Source organism: Calidris pugnax, unplaced genomic scaffold, assembly GCF_001431845.1.
Source record: "Calidris pugnax isolate Ruff unplaced genomic scaffold, ASM143184v1 scaffold273, whole genome shotgun sequence".
Taxonomy (NCBI): Eukaryota; Metazoa; Chordata; class Aves; order Charadriiformes; family Scolopacidae; genus Calidris; species Calidris pugnax.
In genome coordinates, this window is record NW_015094508.1 from 4963988 (window position 1) to 4985277 (window position 21290).

Consider the following 21290-nt stretch of genomic DNA (forward strand, 5'->3'; position numbering starts at 1 on the left):
AAACCACTTTGTTAGAAAGTAAGATGAGAGGCAAATTCACAGAGGCCAACAGGGACTGCTAGTGGAGCTTCAAATCCACACAGACCACAAGGATTTAAACTCTGGGTTCTTCTGTTCAGAGATTCTGAAGAGTTCTAAACTCAGAGTCGCATCCAAGACTCATTTATCAACTTTAGGAGAGGTGGACAAAGTATTTTCAGGATGAATGTAGGGTCTTTGACTCAAGAACAGGTCCAGATTTTCTGTTTTGCTTAAAAAATCATACCTTCCTTGTTTGTCTGCATCTTTTTGTAAATAAGCAATGCAAAATGAGTAGCCAGTGTGAGCATTCTTCCTAAACTTGGCTACTTTTCTGAAGCTTAAATAATCTCTACAATATAAAAATGAAGATTTTTGAATTCAGAATGCTCAGATGTTTGCTAGATTAAGAATGAATCTTAACTTGGAAAGGGATGAAATGAAGCTTTATTTAGAGAGTTCAAAATGCTTGCATTTTTGAATGTTACTCAAGTAACCACAAAATATATAAAGAATTTTGTATTTCTCAATTTGAAACAACTGAACAGTATACAACTCTTTGCAGATGCCAACCTAAACGTCTCAGCCAGATGGGTTTTTTCCCCTAACCCAGTTCAATTAAAATATTTTATGAAGGACCACCCATGGAAAATAATTAGGAAATAAAATAAATAATCATGTGTACTGTAGCTAAGTAAATAATCCTTAGATTTTAAAATGCAACCAAAGGAAATAGGGGGTGAATTTGATACCTGCAGATGATAGTGATATGCCACAGTCTCTTCCTAGCAGATGAATTATATGAACTAGAATTTAAGCAACATATTAAAATACAGATTACAGGACACAGAGAAAAGAGAAGATATAAAAGCTATGCTTACCTCTGAAATTAAAATTAGATGTTCTTTAGTCTTTTATAACTTTAGCCAAGGAGCTAACATTGACAGGAGACTCAAACCCATTAATTACTTGAGCTTTTAGAAGTTAGTTGGTGTTTCTTTCTGTTCCATGAAATTGGATATCTGCATAAAAAAACCAGTACCTGTAATAAAAATATCATTAACAAAAGTTCCCATTTTTGTGGGTAAGCCAACATCTTTCCTCAAGTAATATGAGTGCCGAATGCTGAATGACACACAGGAATGTAGGGCAGAAATTCCCCCTGCCCCCCAGCCCAGTCCCTTGTTATTGTGGCAACCACATCCTGTAATTGCTACTATAAACTAAAATGTTACATGTGGGCATTGACTGAGAACAGTTAGCTTTCAAGTCTTACATGTCTGCTTGTGTAGACAGAGCGCTAAACAAATACGTGCTACGAAAAAACCAGCCAGCTCTTTCAAGAGTGAGAATAATGTAAATTCATTGGATCTACTTGCCTTACATACTGGGGAATGGCTGTCAACTTCTCCATCTGCATTTTGACTGCAAGAATAAATTAACCAACACATTCTGAACAAATGAGGAATGGAGTACTAAACAGATGGAACCTCTGACATTTGGACGATTTATTTCAGATTTGAAGGCCAACCCGTAGCAATAATGCATAACATACAGAAATACTAACTCAAAAAGTTGCACAAAGTGATTTGACACCTTATTCTTTCAGAATCCCATACTCCAAACCATGCTTCTAAATATATGTGACAGAAAATTAGAATATGAAACTTAAAGTTGCAGTACTAAACAGGTATGTTATAAACTAGCATAAATCATTGCACTGGTAGAAAATAAACTGCAATAGTTAGGAAAGGGAACTGCAATAAAGGTTTTTCTAAGCCACTGAAGAAAGTACTGTGAGCTTTGTCAAGGTGATGCAATAGCTTATAAAAAGGTTGTGTTACTTATGTTTTCCATCCCCTGCTGTGGTCTGCAAGTAATAGAGCCTGAGCCTTAGTTATCTTAAAGAATCTTCAAAAGCTCAAAAGTGAAACACTGCTGCCCTGTGAAGCCAAGATTGTTACGGTCCCTTTGGATCTCTTAAATTTACAGGACAACATACTCTGTGATTATTTTATGAGGTCATTAGTAAAGAAACCAAACACATACATCGAACAAGGGCTCAATCTCCATATAGACTAGTCTAACACAGGAATTCACTAATTCATCCCTTAATTCACGAGGTTTCCAGCTCACAAGTTGTCTAATTCATAACTTATAGCCCATGCACCTATAAGCAAAGTACTTCCCTAGCTGATGATGAGAGTGCTCATCCTTCCTCCTCGCTCACAGTGCGGGCTTCCCCTGCATCACACCGGGAAGCAGGGAAGCCTCAGCAGTATGGCTGCTGCTGGATGTGTTTCAAAAGCCTTTTGGGTAAACTGACGTGTTTGTACCTTCCAGCTTGGAAGTTTGGTCTATACCATTTCCCTAAGTTAGTGGATTCTGAAGGAACTGCCAGACAGTCAATAGCAAGGATAATGGCAGCAGGCAACAGCAAGCTGCAGGTGATGACGGCTGCATGATGACCTGTAGCCTTTCCCATGGGCTGCCTAAGCCTTGCTCCCACTTTGACTCAGTGGTGCTGCTCCCAACACACATCAGGCCGTTGCAGGAGCTGTGGGTTAGCTAAAACCTGAGCAGGACTTGACCGTGCAGTCACACATCACAGAAAGAAAACCTTAAATGCTTTCCGTGAAATGGAAGGAGATATGATCAGGTATCAGTCTGGAGACTACCTTGCAGAACATACAGATTCTTTTTGCTATTTTAAAGACACTGGTTAATATGAAAGTTGCTAAATGTTGTGTAGTAAAAGCTCCTCTCACAGCATATATATTTTACCAACGGAAATTCAAATTACCTAGAAGCAGATCACAAAGAAACAGATGACTCCTCTTATACTGTGTAGTTAAGCTGTGGAAATGTGCAGTTGTGTGAATGCCAACAGTTTACAAGGTATTGTAAGGCTGTGTACTATGCCCAAGGAAAGGTTCTGCAACCTCATGCCAAATGGAAAGGTTCTGCAACCTCATGGAAGAAAAAAAAAATCATTGAAGGCAACTAAAGATAGAAGCTATCTGAAGCTATCTGAGAAGTTATCATTCAGACGCTGAGGGACAATCTGAAGACCTTATAACATATGCTTGCCCTAGTCATATCCTGCTGCAACCATCTGCTTTAAGCCACTGATGGATGGCAGAGACTGAACCTTGGTCTGAAACAGGGTTTCAAAATATATCCAATCAAACCACAGAGAATATATGTTTACCCACTAACAGAGAATTATTTCCTCCTAAGCTATATTTCTTGTTTCCCCATCTTCAAGGCTGAAGAGAGTGAATGAAATAGAATAGAAAAAATACTGAAATAAAGGAGGAGAAATGACAAAAGGTAGAAATAAACATTAGGCTTTTTGAGAAAAAGACAAACAGCTGAACAGGCTTCCGGAGAACTCTGGCTTCACCTCTACTTGTAGGAAAACATCAAAGGTGGAAAAGGCAAGCTAGATTTAAGACAGTGTAATGGAGAATCAGCTGTATCAGAAAGCAGGAATTTCTGTTCATTTTTATATGCATTGTCTGTTTTCTTGAGCTTCATCTTCTCCGTGCTTTATCTTCCTATTTTTAAAAAAATGCACAAATTCTGCCAAGTCTGCCCCTTCATTAATCTGTTTGCTAACAATTAGCACAAGTCTCCTGAAGTAAACTGGGAAAAGGTGTGCAAAATTTTAGTGCAATTTCTAAGATCTGGTCCTGGAGCCAGAAAATAGGCAGTTATATCTCTCAGTTGTGGAGAGGATGACACGTAGAGCTCTGCAGCCTGAGAACTTGGCTAAAGATGCTGAGAAGCAGTACCAGAACTCTGGCCAGACGCCAGAGGTTTGAGACATTAAGAGAGCTGGTGGGTTGATCTTGCATCAGTTTGATGAGTAACTGAGAAATGTTGCTTGGCCTGGTTTCTTCATGGCTCAGAGCCCACTTCAGGATGAAAACAGTCTCTACTATGTCTCTACTATGTTTAGTCTCTACTAAAGAAACAAAACCTGAAAAGAAAGGGTACTCACCAGACAGGCAATAAAAGTAAGGTTTTGTTCGTCATAGAATCACTGAACAATTCATATAGAAAGGCCCCTTTGGAGGTCACCTGATTGTTCCTCACCACCAGCAAAGAAGGGCTAACTTCAAATTTTATCTAACTTCAGGCTTAGATCACATTGCTCAGGGTCACTTTCAAAGCAGGAACTCAACATCTCCAAAGATAGGGATGCCATAGCCTCACAGTTCCCATATTTGACTAACCTCATGGCATGATTCTTATTTTTTTTTTTTTTTTCATTTCTTACATTGAATTGGAACTCCGTGTCTTCCCTGTGTGCTTCTCATCTTTGTGCATCTCTGAAAAGAGTTTGGCTTCATCTTCTCTATGCCCTCACATAAGATAGCTGAAGATAGCAATTTCCCCTTTCTTCTCCAACGTAAACAAACCCATTTCTTTAGCCTTCTCTCATTTGTTCTCCTCCCTGTGATCATCTTCATGGTGCTCCATTGGACTCACTCCAATCTGTCAATACTTTTCTTGTATAGGGAAGCTGCAAAATACGATGCTTTGCTCCAGTGCTGAATAGAGGTAAATAAACACTTCCCCTAATGTGCTGGCTACATTCTTGCTATGGACCAACATGTGATTGGTCTTCTTCACCAACAAAGTACATGGCAACTCTAATATTTATTGTCCAGTTAGATGTCTAGATTCTTTTTCCCCACAAGAATGTTTTGTATCTGGTCACAGCCCAGCGTGCAATCCTGCATGGGGCTATTCCACCACAAGTGCAGGACTCTGCCTTTCTTGAACTTCATGAAGTCTTTGTTTAACCATTCCATCAGCCTGTCAAGATCCTTCGGCCTGACAGCCCTGCACTCCAGTTGACCACCAGTCTCTACTCCAGTTTGATACTTTAACAGTGAACAAGGATTAGTGACTTTTGTGTATTCTGGGAGTTTTTACTTTTTTACTTTTTACTGTAGAAGATTTTTGTCTGTTCCCTTTTCTGGATGGAGGTGCAAGTTAAAGGCAAAACATATTATGTCAACTGTTGTATTTTTTTTTTCCTGTTCTTTACAGATGTAGAACAGCTTCTACTAAAATTTGTCTTCTGGATAAACATGAAATTAAAAATCCATTTATTCTACACGATGGACACATTCTGGGTGATTTTAAAGAAAAGTAATCTGTTTCAAGGAGGGAGGCAACATTTTGCCTTCTGCATTAAAAGAATATTCTCGACAAAGAATATTCGAACAACAGATTTAGAATTTTACCAGCATCTCACATATAATTTTTGGGAAGGAGAAAGTGGGAAAATATCGAAATAAGATTCCCAACATATTTTAAGAGTAAGAAATACCGAATTACTCAAGGAATGAGCTCAAAATCAGCAATAGTTTAATAAAAAAGGTAAGAAATATGTGACTAGCACCTTGAGTCCATAAACCAGACTCTACTACAGGATTGTTTTGCAGGATGCAGTGCTGTGCACTATGCCCAAGGACCCCAAGCCCCACTTGCTGCTGGATCGCAGTGGGGATCCTCATCAGGGTAGAACACAGGCACAGAATGTTTATAATAATACTGGAGCCGTGAGAGCAGTTTTTCCACCACATGGGGATATTTTTCAGACAAATCATTTCTCTCTTCAGGATCACTAACAATATTAAATAGCCAAAGTCTCTTTGTTGGTGGATCAGGTGATTGTATCTTTGACTCATTGAACAAAGATGGTGGAGGGAACCAATGGCCGCAGCCTGCAGAAACAGAAACAGACTCAGAGTTAATTCTCAGATACGGAGCAGCAGGATAGAGCTGTAGAGTTATACTGTAATTGACAAATTCACTAGGTCCCTTGACAAGCCACTGGCCAGTGGCTGCTGCTGCATTCCTTAACTCAAGCCCAGCACCAGAGTCTCTCTAGTCCAGGGCTACCTATACAGGGATTCTATTTATACAAAAAACCGCCACCATTGGGATTCAAACTTCCATGTAACTTAACTTCATATAAATTGATTTCATAGACTTTCTTCTGGATTTCACAGAATCATAGAATGGTTTGGGTTGGAAGGGATCATCTAGCTCCAACCCCCCTGCCACGGACAGGGACACCTCCCACTAGAGCAGGTTGCTCAAAGCCCCATCCAGCCTGGCCTTGAACACCTCCAGGGATGAGGCATCCACAACTTCTCTGGGCAACCTGTTCCAGTGCCTCACCACTCTCACAGTAAAGAATTTCTTCCTAATATCTAATCTAAATCTCCCCTCTTTCAGTTTAAAACTGCTACCCCTCATCCTACCACTAAACTTCCTGATAAAGGGTCCCTCCCCATGTCTCCTGTAGGTCCCCTTTAGGTACTGGAAGGCTGCTATAAGGTCTCCCCAGAGCCTTCTTTTCTCCAGGCTGAACAACCCCAGCTCTCTCAGTCTGTCTTCATAGGAGAAGTGCTCCGGCCCTCTGATCATCTTCATGATCCTCCACTAGACCCATTCCAACAGGTCCATGTCCTTCCTGTGCTGAAGGATCCTCATGATCCTCATGGTTCCATTTCAACTTGAGATATTCTATGCTTCTATGATAGTTTCCACTACTGTGAGAGTCATTTTATACAACATATTTGAGAAGTGAAAGAACATGTTTTTTGGATTTTAGAAGTGCCCCTCCTAGATTTTTGCATGTGATCAAAAACCTGGGAAGTCAGCAGAATAACTAAAAGAAATGAAAATACATTAAACAGAATTAAACTGTTTTTGGATCAGGGTCAGGTGGGACATATGACACACTCTACAAAAATGAGTTACTTTGTTACCTGGATATCCAGTTAGTAACTTCCATTTTCCATGTCGGATTGCTGCGTGCATAGATATATTAAAGAGTGTATCATCCCATGGAGAAGATTTGCTCTGTGGTAAAGTTGTCCTATTGTCAATGCCAAGACCTTAATGAAACAGTAAACTAAGTTAGGAACATTGCATATGCATGAAGTAATTTTTATAATTCTGTCAGAAAACAAAGCAGTATAATCCATTTATTTTTATATATTGGTTAAAGATTTTGTTATATATATGTGCAAAGATCTGTGCTATGATTCAGTGGATATACGTAACTCAGAACTTGAACTGCACCCCAAAAAGTTAGCAGTGGAAAATGTTACACCTGAGTCTGGATAACTGAACTCACTCTGTATGTGGATATTATATGTGTATCTCATGTCTATATTAACGCTCACAAATTGCTAGATTTGCTCATACAGATGCCTATATCTTTTTGCCTGTTAGGAATATAGGGTTGAAAGATCTCCTGAACCAACGCTACTGCTGTTCATTCTCTTAGATCACTCCAGGGACCAAGTCTCAGGTCCTGCCTTGTGTTCACACACAGAGAGATGTGTCTCTGGACTGAGCTGCCTGCATTCATGTAGATCTGTATCTGGCCAGCGAGGTAATTCTACGGCATGACACAGCATGAAGCCTGTCTTCATGCTGTCTTTGGTAGAGTCGCATATGGTGTGGCCCCATATCCAGATACTGCTGAAAACACTCAAATGTCAACTATGTGAAGATCCCCTCTCAAAAGGAAACCTAAAACTCCTTATAGGAAGGAGCTCAGAAAAAAAATTAACATGCATACACCAGGGGTGATCAGGAGACCATTTATTTACTGAAACCAGAAGGGAGTCAGACACACACTATAGAAGCATCCAAACCATCTTGCTTATCAGCTTTAACAAACAAGATAGGAGTTTAAGACAGAAAACCTAAGAGTTTCACATTAACTGTACCAGTTGATACCTGTTTACTAGAAGACTACCAGAAGGTAACTCTACAATTAAAATAGAAACAAGACATCAGGGGGTGGAGAGGAACAAATGTTGATTCTCTAGCGTCTTTCAAGAGGTGATTTTCAATCACTTTAGGGAATTTGAAGGACTCAACTGACAGATTTTTGCCACTGAAATGAAAAAAGAGAATCCATGACATGCACAATGATCACGTGAGATTGAGTATTAGAAGCAGAACGAGAGATTTCCAAAGAGAGTAAATTCTGTACATCACAGTGAGGCAAATACACATCTGATAGAAGAGAAGAACAGAAAGTTTGGAAAGGAAATGTGGGGACAGAATTTTTCCATTTTTCACTAAAGTCCTGCTAAGTTTCTATTTTATTATGGGGGTTCACACTTGGAATCAGTTTTTCTTTAATAAGCACTTTTTGTGCATACCCAAGTTCCCTGTTTACATCAGACTTGTATAATGTCGCCAGATAAATAAGGCCCTAACAGGGAACTACTTGTTTAGAGGATGCATACACAGATTGGGGAGGACTCAGCTCATGTTAGATCATGCAGCACTGAAGCTGATGGTAAAAAAACACAAATCCCTATAAAATGGAGGAAAATTTCACAAACACCCCCAGAAGAATCTCTTCTGGAAGATAAATCCTTACACAGCCATGTGATGTCCATAACAGATACGATCAGTTTAAAGATTAATATTGCTTACTTTTCAACATCATTATGTTATGTATTACTCTGTCATACTGTTTGCTACTGGGAATACTCATCTTTGCCGTCCACTTTCTTAAAGAGCACAGTGAAAGACATTCAGCAGATCAAAAAACACAACCGTAGTTTTTAAACATCATGTCTCAAAATTACGATACTGAGCCTCGGTCTAAAGGAGAAATTATGTGAGTCTGTATTCCTGGTTTTAAGGTTTAGCATGGAGAAAATGCTTCTGAGTGCTGAGCTACAGTATATGAAGCCATAGTATTACACAAGATAAATGATTTAAAATACTTCAAATAAACAGTATGAAAGATTGTATTTTTAGATATACTTTCCAAAACATCCTTAGAATGCCACGCATGAAACTTAAAATAAGATTCCAGAAGGTAAAATAATTTTTAAAACTCCTTATTTGGTCCACATAACAAACCCAACATCCTACACTAAGAAATGCCTTTACCAGAGCTTGTAGTTGAAATTCTTTGGTGGAATATTATCTTTCAGCAAAATTTTTTGAAGAGATAAATTCCCTCAAGTTGAGCTATTAAAAAGAGAACTCTGTCAGTCATGTTAACTCACCCATTGCATGCATTCGTCTTCTGCCAAAGAAATGTACTGTCTATTAAACAGACAAGTGCATTGCTTTCCAGGCAGCACAGGTCAACTTTTATCAGGCATATCAGTCATGTAAAACAGACTGATGCTTGTTTGAATGTTCTCTAGAGAGGGTATTTATAGGACTGCCAGCTTATTAGATTATATAAGCACCAGGTACAGAACTAAGATAAATAAAACTATTGTTTGATATGAGTTCTCTTCTTTCCATGATGTGACTTCCACCTTAAGCTCAGATACTCCTCCCACTGTATTTGCCTGACTTTCTCCTCCTCTTCAGCCCAGCAGTTAAGTTTCTACCTCTGTCTTCTTTCTTCAGCTTCTGCCAGTGCAGGTGAAATGCAAAATACCTGGGCAGTTTTCCCCCTTGCTGTATGAATTTTACAGGGATCTGTTTTCCAATTTGGCAGATTAAAGAAATCACATTCTTTTTGTTTCCTTTGCAAGATAAAATGTCCATTACCATAGCACCTAAGCAGTTTTTCTATGCATCTGTTCTGCATTGCTGGTTGGCTTTTGTTTTTTCTTCTTTATTTACCTTATAGTTGACCAGGCACTAACAACAACCTCATGAACTAATCCAGCAGTCAGAGGACAGATACTTTTTTCTGATCTGGATAATCAAGTCTGCCTTCACATGCCCGCATACTCTCCCTATAGACCTATATATAAAAAATGTGAAGCTTTTGCTTGTGCAAAGAGGCTAGACATTTTATTTTTCTGCCATTTAATCAACAGTGTATCAGTGACTAATGAAATATTAAAGATTTGTTTTTACCTTAAAAAAACTCCCACAGCCCCTCAAATTTCCCTATTTTCAAACAGAAGCCACTGTTTCCTAAAGCACAACTTCAGACCCTTACCAGCTGCTGTATTTCTTTTTAGGGAAATGATACAACTTATTTTAGTTAAGAAAGCAGTTAAAAATTTCATTCAGATATTTATTTTCAAATATTTAATGCTACAACAAATTGATCTAAATATTTTAGTGTTTTGTTTGGAGTTGTAGGTCACCAAAAAGTATTCAAATAGCTTTTATATCTCTATAGAAAAGACAAGTCCTTCAGAAAATGTCGCCCTTGGAAAATTACTTTGGAGTTTATATCATATTTCAAGACTATCCTTAGTCTTTAAAGCCTGAGGAATGGTTTCAGGATCAGATTATAAAAAGCACTGAGGTGGCCAACTCCCACCACCTACAAAAGCAGTTTGTTATCTAAATACTTTAAAAGCCTGTCCCTCTGCCCCTTATGAAAACTTCAGCTTAATTCTTTTCTTTCCATTATCATACATTGCTCCTGTAAACATATATGTATTCCAAATTAGGATACAAAAGCCTAAATAACCTTCAATAGCTAATTTGTACCTTCAAGAAACTTAAGGCCAATGCCAGCAACTCTGAAAAATCTATGCAAGATGCTCAGAAAACTCATCATAAAAATGTTAGCTTCATTTGCACAAATGATTGCCATTTTGATAATTCTAATATTCCATAGCATACTCTTCAGGCAGGACATTGAAAAATTTACAACTGGGTAAGTATATAAATAATGACCTGAATGATGACCAGCGAATACGTGGGACTTTTCTTAAAAGTGAACAATCTTCCAATGCATTAGAAGCCTTGCTAATGCACAAATGTAAGTATCACAAAAGGGAAAATAATGAACATGGGGAAAGAAGCCTCTCCTCACTCTGCATACACAAAAGAACATGCTCTGGACAGCTATTGCTGTTTAGGGAAGAGTTCGCCAAGTTGTAGCTAACAGGCAAAGTCCAGCAGCAGAAAAGCAAAACCACCATTAGAAGTGGCAAAGAATGGGACACTATGTTACCACCTAGGTCCTTGTTTTGCCTCACACATGATACTATGCAGTTTTGATCCTGATTTCACACAACAGACACTGAAAAAACCATGCAAAATACAAAGAGATACGACAAGGAAGATTAAAGCTATGGAATGGCTTCTGTGTCAAGAATGACTAAATAAATAGTGCTCTTCATCCTGAAAGATGGACAACTGATGAGGAACAGGACAGAGGTCTATCAAATTGTGTGTAGCCATGACAAGCTGAATAAGAAACTGGTCTTTTCTAATCAGGCCATCAAATAAATAATGAAGCTGCATATTGAAAGTAAACAGTAGTAAATACTTCCTTATCACAAACCCAACTCAAGTGTGGAATTCCTTTCCATGGGATGCTGTGGATGCCAGAAGTTTATGCAGGTTGAGTGATAAAAAACAGTTCACAAAGTGGAAGTAAAATCCACCAAGGATTCTTATACCCAAAATCACAACCTAAAAATCAAGGGCTCTATTAGCTGCAGGTTGGGGGGTGATGCAAGAGAAGTACACTTATGTGCTTGCCCTCGTACTATTCTTCCTGCAGAACTGCTACTCTTTGAAATAGAATAATGAGCTAGATAGATTTTTGGCCTGATCATACCCAAGACGTGTTAACAAATTGCTTTCAGTTCAGGACAAGCTAAATATTTTGTTTACAAAAGAGAGTGCTATGTCAAAGCAGATTTATGCAAGCCTTTTTATAATAATCTCTGTTTGTATTGAACTGAAAGGGTGAAAACTTTCACAAAAGGTAAGTATAGAATCACAGAATCATAGAATATCTGAAGTTAGAAGGTACCCATAAGTATCCTCAAGTCCTCGCAGGATTACCAAAAACTAAACTGTATGACTAAGACCACTGTCCAGACACTCCTTGAACTGTGATGAGCGTGGTGCCGTGACTACTTCCCTGGGGAGCCTGAACCAGTGACTGACCACCTTCTCTGAGAAGAACCTTTTCCTAATGTCTAATCTGCCCTTCCCCTGACGCAGTTTCATTCCATTTCCTTGTGTCTTGTTGCTGGTCACCAATGAGAGGAGATCAGCATCTGCCCTGCCGTTGTCTCCCTTGAGGAAGGTGTAGGCTGTGATGAGATCACCTTCAGCCTGCTCTTTTCCAAGCTGAGCAACACAAGTGACCTCAGTCACTCCTCTTAACTCTTGCCCTTGAGACCTTTCACCATCTTGGTCATCCTCCTCTATAAGTATAAATGATTCAGATTCAGGCTTAACTGTAGTTATACAAACACATAAACACCATTAATAGCATATGTAGTTTACTTCAAGTGCTATTCTTAAAAGGAGGGATAGCATAAAAAAATTAGAATATTAATTTGCATTATCAATAGCTTCCAGCACACAGCTGAGTTCGTATTACTGCAGATCAGTCAGTTATTTGCTTAAGGCTTGCTTTTCACTTATACCAGAAGGTAAATCAAGAGTGAAATAATTGAGATAATGGATTCATACCAGATTTATACTACCATGATTGAGATCAGAATCTGATACTTACATTATTTCCTACTTTAATCATACAATGTTAAATTTTAAAAATGCCCCTACAATTTACACAAATGTTACAAGATGACAGGTTTTGCCATAGTGAAGAAATTATTTGGTACATTCAATCCAGCAGTGTGTCCCAAGAAGTAATTAATAAATGATGATTCAAAGTAAAACAGAAAAGATAAATCAAAGCTGCTTACTTTGCCCAGCAATCTGTTCTTTCACTTGACTTTTTAACTATAGGGAAGATCATAAAAAATGATGAAATGTACCTAGCACTGTTTTTTCCCTCCTAGCCTTCCAAAAAAGCTCTTCTGACCTCATTCAGTATCCTATGTGTACTCCGGACTTAATACATCATTAGGTTAGGAGAGTAGTTCTTCCAGAGAAAAAAACTCTCTTCCTATGTATTTTTGCATATACTTACAATAGCCTTCTGTTTAACTCATTAGTTCACTATCCAACTGGGCAATGATTTCTGGGGCGGAAAACAGGAAGAAACATTTCTTCACATTTCTTCCCTGGTGATCAATGTACGCTTGAGAATCAATCATCTCTTCCTTGGCTTGTACAATCCTAGCTACCTACCAGAAACTTTATCTAAAATAAAAAGATACTAATTTCTTTGACAACCATGAAAAAGACAAAAATGTCTGAAACCCCATTTATTATCTGTGTAACTCAAAACCTTTTAAATTCTTCTACTACTGCTGCACACCAAAATAATTCTGTGACCCTTTGATGCCTGCAATGCTACATGGCAATAAAAGAAAAAAAAAAAAAAAAAAAAAAAAAAGACACTCCTAATCTGATTTCATCCTCCAAACTATCTTTTTCATATCTGCTTCAGTCCCAGAAATTGTTTTTTCTTTGTCTCACCCCAAGAGCAGCTGAAGCTTCTCTAGAAAAACAAAGATCTTGTCCATGGAGCAGTAGTTTACTCAGATCTTCAGAATTACTCCCATAAAAAAAAAAAAAAAAAAAAAAAAAAAAAGAAGGATTGATCAAGTTTTTACTACATTTTAAAGCTTTAGATGTCTTATCAGAAGCTCTCTACTCCTCCTTCTGTATGGTGCCCATAAATCCAACTTTTTTATTGTTCTAAGTCTTATGATATTCCTGACAGGTTTCACTGATACTTTCTGAAATATTTATTATTCAATCAAGAGAAAATACTAAATAACCTACCCATTTTCTTACAGCAAGCAAAATAAAAACTAACAGCTAAGACAACAACAAAAGGCCACTGCAACACAGTACTCAGCAGGTAGGCTGGAAAACTCAGATCTGTCGGCATCTTTGTAAATATTTCCTATGATTTGTTTCAGTCTTTTGCTTCCTACTTTGCAAGGCAAATATTTCAAGTATCACATAACCATAATCTGTTAAAAAAAAACAGATTAAGGATAGTCAACAGCCATATTGTGTAAATTTGCAAGGTTAAAAAAAAAAGTACAATCTCAATTTTTTTTTTAAAGAAAGGCTTATTCTTTAGATCAATTTAAAAGAGAAATTTGTGGACACATTTTATTAAATGCAATAGATTTCTTAAGAGTATATTCATTTTACCTTAGTGATCTAATTTTTAATCATAAGAAGCAAGAAGATAAACTGTAGTTTTTCATCTGAGATTTAAAAAGGGAATATCTAGGGGAACACATATTATATATCGATATATATATATATGATATTTGCACAAATAAAATAAGCATAGATCAATTAGTCTTCTCGTTCCTCTAACTCTCCTTCTTCTCTCCTTTAATGAGACCAACTCAAGCAATTGGTAGAAACCTAAAATGTGGAGATATAAATAGACAGTATATCTAAAAATAAAATACTCTGCCTTCAGTCTATGATTAAGATGATGAAAATCATCCATGATGAGAAGTTTTCTTCCTTGGTAATAGATCAAAGAGCACACAGTTCTCTCTAACATGCCATTTAGCGAGGTCCCAACCACAAATTTAAAGGGTCCAGAACAATATTGCTTGAAACATGTTATATTTCTGTATACTGTGGTCTACAATGTTAGTGTGCAGGGAGGCAATGTTGGGCACTGGGGAGCGATTTTGGAGAAAGACAAAAGAATGTTAATTTATTATTTATTTGGGAGATGGAGCCCTGCCCAAAGATTTAATGTAAACGGACTAAATAATTGGAAGACTGGCTATGCCTCTACAGTTTTCCAGTATCCTACACAGTAACAAAAACATTTATAAGCAGCTATGTATAATTAGTGCCCTTTATGGACAGCAGAACAAACATAGCTTCTACCTTTGTTTCTAGATCTGCAAAACAAGAACATTAGAAGTTATCTCCCTTTTGCAGTATGTTTCCCAAAGGAAAAAGTGAAAAATATCAGTATTCTCTGTAGTTAAACTTCTATTTATGATAATATAATGTAGCAGCAGATTCAGCCATATGACAGGGAAAATACTATCACAAAAAGCTCCAAGCTCAATTGTGACCTGCTTTGAGGAATGCAAATTAGAAACACATCTGAAACAAATAATAAACAGGTGCTACTGTTTTGCAGGTGTGAAGTACACTTAAGAGTTTTCAGCCAAAGCAGGAATATCACCATTATTTCCCGTAACACAAGCGTGTGGGCATTTTGCACTACCTGGATGTCTAAATAGTTTGATGACTTGCAGTTGACAATGTATACTGCATAAAAGGATTCTCTAGGTACTCTCGTGGTAACTAAAAATTATTTCTGTAGTTCTCAAGACTCCTATTTCAGATTAATTTTTTTCTGGCTATGCAACACTCCCTATCACTTATTTCATTACTCCACTCCAATGTTCAAATAATGCTTAACAGGATCCACATAGCACAAAAGTTTATTTCTTGTATCACACATCCATCTAGGCCAAGAGAATAAGCAACCATGGGACAAGAGGAATGATCCTCATATGAATAGAAAAGCATCTAATAATTGGGAAACAAAAGCTTTGATTTCACAGTGGAGAGACTACCATTGGATTCTTAAATGAAGTTGGGCTGGGACCCATATTGTTGAACAATATGTTCAAATGCGTTTTAGAATATCCAAAAGACCAAGAAAAGGGACTGAACAGTGAGCTTAAAGAGTCTGTGGATTACAATAAATGATTTCAAGCTGACTGTAAAGAATGACAGAAGGCCCTCATGAAACTGGTTGAGTAGGCATTAAAATAGGCAATGATAAAGTCATGCATGTGTGAAACAATAATCCAATTCCCATATAAAATGATGGTCTGTGTGTCACCCATAATTGTCCAAGAGTGAAATGAATTATTAGAAAGGGACTAATGAAGAATGCAAAAAGCTCTATGCAACTGGAAACCAGTACTTCTGGTCTTCACATCTCAAAAAGAATACAGTACAATTGAAACCATTCACAAAGATGAGTCAAGTGAATTAAAATTTTCCGCTAGATGTACATTCTCCTTAATTAAATTCCAATGTTCTAGGGAACTCCAGGGACCAGTCTGCTTCCATCACCTGCGTGACCAAAGGAAGGTCCTTCCCATTTTGTGAGATGTTGAGGCAAATGCAATCAAAGAATCAAAACCTTATTGTTTTAACTTACGGAACATATCAACGTAACCCACAGTTTGAGTGCTTACTACTCAGACCTCATGAAGTCTCTTGAGCAAATCCACACCATCTTGGTAGTTGCTGGTAAATTCAGTCTACAGTCTCTATCTGACCAGACTAGACATCATCTACATTGCAGAACGGCACTACTGCACAGCATGTACCCACAGTGAAAAAAACTCAAACGTGCTGAAAGACTGCATGAGACATAAATTCTTTACCCAGGAAATTCATCGTCTGCTTTTGCCAGTAACAGTCATGTTCCAACTGGACTAGACTACATTCTCTGAACATATATAATCTTGGCTACGTCCTCAAATTCAATTACATACCATTTTTTTTCAATCACTGAGGATGTTTCGTGGAAAAACTCCATGTTATTCTATCTCTTTGCAAAATCTTCTTTTAATAGCATCTCAGCTTGTTGCTATCAGAACAGCTAGAACACAACTCTGAGCTGCTGGCCCCCTGCTGTCCTTAACCTCATGTGATAAAAAACATTTCATTTTGTCAGGAGGCATCACACAAGCTGTAATTGTCACTAAGGTGGCGCTGCAATAAAGTCCTGCTTGTTTTCAAAGACTCTGGGGAGAATCATTGGGAGTGCTCACGTTTTCACACATATCTCTGCTAATGGAGGCTGCAGAGACACATACAGAGGTATAGGTGTGACAAGAGGCACCTATCGCAGCATTCTGTCAGATATGTCCTCAGAACAAGGAACATAGCCATAACAAGGTTGCAACAAATAGCCAGAAGGCAAAAAACTACTGAACTGTAGAAATTAGTGTTTGCAGTCACGCAGCTTTGGGGAATGAAGTGGCACTTACGTATATGTCCAAAAAAGGACACTGCATTTTAAATATTTCAATCTTGTTCATACAGATTGTCAACTCACTGAAGACTGTCACTCCAGCAAGACAGGCTTTCAAAAGGTAGTGTCATTTGGCAATGACAAATCTCAAACGGATAAACCAGATGAACTAGATGTTCTTTTTTTTTTTTTTTAAATCAGTCAGGATTTTTCATAGCATAATCTCAGCAGAATTAAAAAAAAAAAAAGCTTTTTTTTTTTTTAAATCAGTCAGGATTTTTCATAGCATAATCTCAGCAGAATTAAAAAAAAAAAAAGCTTTTTTTTTTTTTAATTCTGCTGAGATTATGCTCTGAAACATTATGACTGATTTAAAAAAAAAAAAAGCTTCTTTTCTTTGTAAAAATGTTTTTATTAGAGAGGAGTGAACAACTCTGCACGTCACAGAGTAGAATTCTGCTTAATAGTTGAACAAACACTGGGAAAAAACCACTGAGGCTACTTCTACTAGAACTTAAAAGCAACAAACAATAACTGGTATTATTTTCATAGTAAGGCGATGCATATGCCTCCCTGCCTCTTGTGATCTGATTAGTAGTCTATAAAAACCACAGAGGAGATCCCCAGACAGAAGTCTGGGACTGGTGAACCAAAAACCACTTATATGTGAAACCCAAACAGAAGGAGAGTATTTTCTAGTATGTTCACTATCGTCTTTAAAATCAACATACTATTTTAACCACCCAAGAAATGCCTGTTGGATTCACCAGCTTCTATATACTGTCAGAAAAATGGTAGCGGTATCGTTTTCCCACTGCATCCATTAGCATAAATGAAAGGTTTTGCACATCACTTCTGTTCAAATGTAAATCATTTTACTCTACTATCAGGATTTAAAACATTTACTTACATGATGCCTATTAAAGTAAGAAAATACAAACAGTTCAAAGATCACAAGTGATTACTTTTCTATCAATAGACACAATGACTCCTCCAAATCACCTTAGCTTGGGCTTGCGCTACAATAGTAGAAGCGGTAGGTAAAATATCATAGGCTTCTTTAAATATTAAGGAACTCCACACAAAAACTACCTTCATGAAAGTAGTCTTCAACCTCCTAGAAGTCTCATCACACGCATACACACAAAGCCTTCATGACTGGCAGGCTCACTGTCCCATACTAATGATCAGCTGTGGAACAGCAGGAGGGCTGTTAGGGCTTGAAAAAACCCACACTGAAACTCACGAAAACCCTTTCATTAATTCCAGTGGGCTCTGGTTCAGACTGGTTAAGCATCAGTGGTAACAAACAAGGACCTTACATGCTACCAGCTTCTCTTAATCAAACAAATGAAGCTAAATTCCCCTTAATCCATCCAGTTCAGTAGACACAGTGTGTTTTCTAGGAAACCTTTACATGAAAGGCTTCTCCACTTGTATTCACAACGATAATTTCAGGCTACAACACATACGTTTTAAACACACACACACACTCCCCAAATTATCACCAAATTAAAGTGACAGTAAAATCAAAACAAGTGTCAGCATATGATTTATCGATTCTCAGAAGAAAAAATTAAGAAAATAATAATTAAAAATAAAATTAGTAAGGGCACACAATCCCATGAATGTTACAAGACCTGAGGCTTATGGATGAGCAGAGAAAACAGAATTCCAGTGCCATTTTCCCCACTGCAAAATCCATGTGACTAAGCTCAGAAGTTAAGACCAGGAAATTGTTTACTTAAACATATCACTTGATCTTCCCTGCTGCACTGAAACAGCAGAATAAAGGCAGACATCGGGTTACAGGCACCCAAACACTTGGTTCATTATAGGAACACACAGCCAGAAAGGGAAACACAAAGTCGAGAAATGAACCATAACTTCACTGCAGCAAAACTCCGAAAGCCATCCTATAACTTTTCTTTGTGGTCAGTGCTGCTTCCCACAACCACATCTTCTGAACTTTCCTCTGACATAATTTTTCCAACTGTCCAATAGTTTCCTCTCTAAAGGAGGACAATGTCAATTCACACTGAAAGCCCTAAATAACTGCATGTAATATAAATTATTGTTTGTCCACTAAAGCAATTAGAAACAGATGCCAATTTGATGCAGAACTTATTTAATTTTCAGTAAATTGGAAGTAAAGAAAAGGTTCAGGCCAATTAAATCATAAAACCATGGAATGGTTTGGGTTGGAAGGGACCTTAAAGATCATCTAGCTCCAATCCACTTGCCATAGGCAGGGACACCTCCCACTAGAGCAGGTTGCTCAAAGACCCATCCAGTCTGGTCTTGAACACTTCCAGGGATGGGGCATCCACAGCTTTGCTGGGCAGCCTGTTCCAGTGTCTCACCGCCCTCACAGTAAAGAACTTCTTCCTAATATCTAATCTAAATCTTTTCTCTTTCAGTTTAAAACCGCTACCCCTCATCCTATCACTACACTCCCTGATAAAGGGTCCTTCCCCATCTCTCCGGTAGGTCCCTTTTAGGTACTGGAAGGCTGCTATAAGGTCTCCCCAGAGCCTTCTCTTCTCCAGGCTGAACAACCCCAACTCTCACAGCCTGTCCTCACAGGAGAAGTGCTCCAGCCCTCTGATCATTTTTGTGGCCTTTCTTTGGACCCATTCCAACAGGTCCATGTCCTTCCTGTGTTGAGGACTCCAGAACTGGACACAGCACTCCAGGTGGGGTCTCACAAGAGCAGAGTAGAGGGGCAGAATCACCTCCCTTGACCTGCTGGCCACACTTCTTTTGAAGCAGCCCAGGATGAGGCTGGCTTTCTGGGCTGCAAGTGCACATTGCCAGCTCATGTTGTGCTTCTGATCCATGAACACTCCCAAGTCCTTTTCCTGAGGGCTGCTCTCCAGCCATTCTCCACCCAAACTGTATTTGTGCCTGGGATTGTGATGTCCCCAATGCAGGACCCTGTACCTGGCTTGGTTGAAGTTCATGAGGTTTGCATGGGCCCCCCTCTCAAGCCTGTCCAGGTCCTTCTGAATGGCATTCCTTCCCACCAGTGTGTAGACTGTGCCACACAGCTTGGTGTCATCAGCAAACTTGCTGAGGGTGAACTCAATCCCACTGTCCATGTCTCCAACAAAGGTGTTAAACAGCATTGGCCCCAGTACTGACCCCTGAGCCACTCGTCACTGCCCACCACTTGGACATTGAGACATTGACCACAACCCTTGGGGTGTGGCCATCCAGCCAGTTCCTTATCCATGGAGTGGTCCATCCATCAAATCCATTACTTTCCAATTTTGAGACCAGGATGTCATGTAGGACCGTGTCAAATGCTTTGCTTAAGTCCAGGTAGATGACATCTGTTGCTCTCCCCTTGTCTACTAATGCTGTGGCAATATCGTAAAAGGCCACCAAATTTGTCAGGCACGACTTGCCCTTGGTGAAGCCATGTTGGCTGTCACGAACCACCTCCTTATTTTCCACATGCCTTAGGAGTGATTCCAAGAGGATCCGCTTCATGATCTTGCCGGGCTCAGAGGTGCAACTGACTGGCCTGTAGTTCCTCAGGTCTTCCTTTTTTCCCTTTTTGAAAATGGGGGTTATGTTTCCTCTTTTCTAGTCAGCGATGTTTAACTTGCATACATTTTTAATAAAAATAAAATAAACCGAAAACTAAGGGTTAAATTCACATGAGGATGTACCTGAAAAAAGGAGAGGTTTCATCCCTCTTCTAAAACATCTAGCCCAACACTGGGGATAGGTTTCTAGGCTTTGGGAACCCAAATTCATGCCCTGAGTTACCCTGGTTGCTAGAAAGGGTCTTTAACCATGATTGCCCATCTTTCAGGAGAGATTTCTCCCCAACAGACTGTATGAAACTCTAGGAATCAGGTTTTCCCCATATTTTCCATTTCACATCATATAATACACACAAATATTTTGAGTAACAACACAGAAGATAAGCCTTTAAGTTAGTGATGGGATATCTGGATGGGTTTGTTTCCACTCATACCAAATTTGTACATAGAATTGAATTTTTCTAAGAAAGTAAGCAAATTTAGTAGGTACACCATTTGGAACAGATTTGTAACTTTTTACTATCTTCTAAATTTTAGTTCAATGACCTACGTGTTTTTCTAGCATCCATAGATGCAAAATATTCTATAGGCACAGGGTGGTTTTCACTTGCAAGCAGTCTGGTCTATAGTTTGATTTGCAGGCAGTCTACAAATACATCCAAATGAGGGATTCTACACTACACCATAAAAACCAGAATGGTACATAAAAAAAAAATAATCCAGACTTCCTTTGGTATTTCCCAGTTTGGAAGTACCTGGATCTGGGCAAAAAAAAAAAAAAAAAAAGGGGAAAGATTTGGGTATCTAAAGTCCGTTGCCCTTCTTAGGCCCCATCCTTTCAGTGTTTGCTGAATGTCCTT

The 21290-nt window shown here is 38.5% G+C and overlaps 1 protein-coding gene across 1 annotated transcript in view; it reads right to left on the bottom strand.

Moving 5' to 3' along the window:
- Positions 1 to 5381: 5381 nt before the first annotated feature.
- The window catches only part of ARSB (arylsulfatase B), a 66075-nt gene continuing 50166 nt past the window's right edge, over positions 5382 to 21290 (bottom strand). The window contains exons 6-7 of the mRNA XM_014964822.1: positions 6816 to 6944; positions 5382 to 5762 (exon numbers count right to left, since the gene is read on the bottom strand). Of these exons, the coding sequence (XP_014820308.1) occupies positions 5497 to 5762; positions 6816 to 6944 (395 nt within the window). The 3' untranslated portion in view covers positions 5382 to 5496. The remainder of the gene's footprint in view (positions 5763 to 6815; positions 6945 to 21290) is intronic.